Consider the following 2,645-nt stretch of genomic DNA (forward strand, 5'->3'; position numbering starts at 1 on the left):
ATCATAAACTTTCCCTTATTCTTGTATAGTGGATTTCTAATAAGGTCTCGGAAAGAATTCTGAGTTTGAGCTGAAAAACCAGAGAATAGAAATGTCACAAATGGAAAATGCAGTATATCAATACAACAAAATAAACAAACACATACGCTTTAGAGATTGAATTTCAGTCCAGGTGAGATCAAAAGAGAAAATTCCATTGTCTGCTTGAATTTCTGGTATCGTTGTAGCTCGATCCATGAACAGCGTAGCTGCAGTGGTTGAATCCGTAAGATCAGGTGAAGTTAAACAAAAGGCGACTCCATCTTTTGACAATTGGACGGAGCAATCGATTATATCAGCACCATCATCAATGGCTTTCTCATAGGCAAGATCAGTAGATCCAGGGAAATCTCCACTCGCTCCATCATGTGATATTATTGGAGTTTTTATTATCCTCGAAGCATTCTTGTTCTGATATAGGCATCCGATAGCTACTGAAGCAGTTACAGGAAAATCAGTAATCACCCCATCGACCGAAAACTGAGAATTATCAACATACTGAAGATACTCTCTTGTTGGATCATAGCTGTAATTATAACTTAAATAGTCGTCATTTGCAAAAACTCCAGCATATACTTCAAGCCCTAGTTTGTGAGCATCAAGCACTAGATTTGTCGGCGCAGCCTGCAAATATCCATTATTACTAGGCCATATATATTGTCGTGGGACAACAATCCCCGATGCAAATGATTTTATCATCGGTAGCTTGGTTGCTAGTGAACCGTATTTCTCCTTGGTTGTGGGTTCTACAACATCTGCTCCAAGAAACTTGAAAATTATTTTCGCTTTTACATCTTTAACCTTCGGTCCGATGCTCTTCAAGAAACCGATCTCGGGGGACGAAATGAATTCCGGTTGTATATCAGCCATACTACTAAGGATAAAATCTTCTGGACTTATTCTGTGTTGATTGTAGAAACTGTCATACTGCACAAAGATTTACATATGAAGTTATCAGGAAATAAATTTCCTTTAATTAATGCTGATATTTATAGAAATAAGAGATGAGACCTGAACATTTATCCAGAATCTTGGTGGAGTTTTGAAGCTGAAAACTACATCTTGAGGCATATTAGTCACTTGTCCATCCCACCATGGCGGTCTGGTGAATATATTTTGGTTCACTGTAGACAACAAAGGCAACATTGAAGTGAATCATAAAATAAAAATTATACTGCATGCTAAACACACCACGACCTACATGTCACGTTGTTGAAAACATAAACAGCATCGTAATCCAACCCAAACCATCCTTGAATTTCTTGCCCGTTTACATTGTAGGTCTTTTGTCCTTTCGGATCAATGTCATCGACGTTTGTTGTATTTTGAAGAGCTATTTCTGACTCGCAAAAGCCTTGGCCGTCCCGTGTAAATTGGAGATCGCAGAGCAAGATTGTACCAGGCAAGCTATTAAACAAAGCAAACTCATATGCCATGATACTGGATGCCGGAAAAAGTCCAGAGAATCCACCGTTTGCTACAATCTGAGGTTCACCACCTGAAAATTCGACATAATCACGATGCTGATCTATGTGCAAGTGCAACTAATTTTAACTTAAGAAGATTAAGGGAGAAAAGGGAAACTAATCGTAATACCACTTAGAGTCATCCATTTCTTTAAAGGAAGTGGTGGTGGCTTCCCCATGCCACCTTTAGCTTCATTTGTGTGGATCAAGAATACAAAGAAAAGCAGATAGCCTATCATCTTTTCCCCTGTTCTGCACCCAAACTTTTGAATATTAAAAAGGGAAAATTTGACAGTTACGTATAAACTCGATTTTTGTTTAAATTTTTATTTCTTAAAATAAACAGATTTCAGCTTTTAATATTTTCGAAACTGACTTCAATGCAATCTCGGTCAAGAAACAAATAGCTATCTACAAATCAAATGCCTGCATAGATTTGATGTCATACACAATGATACCAAACACGAGGCAGATACTTTTTCAATATGATTAGACTGTATAATCAAAATCACGAAAAGCGCTCAAAGAACAAAAGAAAGCAATCGAATGAAAAACTTACCTGAACATGTGAAATGTAAGAAACCAATATTGATTATTCACTGTTGAGTTTCAGAACAGAAAAATAAAAAATGGAAACTCTGAGAGAATGCGTTATGGCATTGGGAAGCAAACCTGGAAAGGAAGGCAATGGAGAGAATTTTAACGCATATTAATAGCTTCCACACAATGCCCGCATTAATAGCTTGTCCATTTATTATATTAACTGATTTCATTCTCTATATTATTCCTCCTAAAATTGGGAGACAATTTTAATTTCATCATTCATATCATAATTTTTATTATTAATTTGTTAAATTTTTTTAGAGCGAGCTTTTACGAACATGGCCAACAAGCCAGCACGGCGCCTAGCCAATTGAGACTTATATTAGCAAGAGTACATGACTAGTGATTGATAGTAAAGTAATATTGTCGCATTGAGGAGTCAAATCGCATAAGTGTCTCCTAAAAAAAATCTCAAGTTTCTCTAGAATGATTTTTTTTTATTTTGATTCGATCCACAGCTTGATTTAACCATTTATACGATTTTCTCATTGTTGGTATTTTTATTGATAAATAACAATTTATGGGATTTTCAGAGCG

The 2,645-nt window shown here is 36.1% G+C and overlaps 1 protein-coding gene across 1 annotated transcript; it reads right to left on the reverse strand.

Moving 5' to 3' along the window:
- Positions 1–5: 5 nt before the first annotated feature.
- Positions 6–2,177, reverse strand: LOC111382034 (glycerophosphodiester phosphodiesterase GDPDL7-like; the record flags this gene model as incomplete). The annotated part of the gene is made up of 6 exons (XM_023005895.1): positions 2,065–2,177; positions 1,636–1,757; positions 1,241–1,537; positions 1,051–1,163; positions 147–966; positions 6–70 (listed from the first exon to the last, which is right to left on the reverse strand). Coding segments are annotated over exons 1-6 (1,425 nt in total), but the record flags the coding sequence as incomplete, so codon positions are not given.
- Positions 2,178–2,645: the final 468 nt, after the last annotated feature.

Source organism: Olea europaea, unplaced genomic scaffold (assembly GCF_002742605.1).
Source record: "Olea europaea var. sylvestris unplaced genomic scaffold, O_europaea_v1 scaffold2420, whole genome shotgun sequence".
Taxonomy (NCBI): Eukaryota; Viridiplantae; Streptophyta; class Magnoliopsida; order Lamiales; family Oleaceae; genus Olea; species Olea europaea.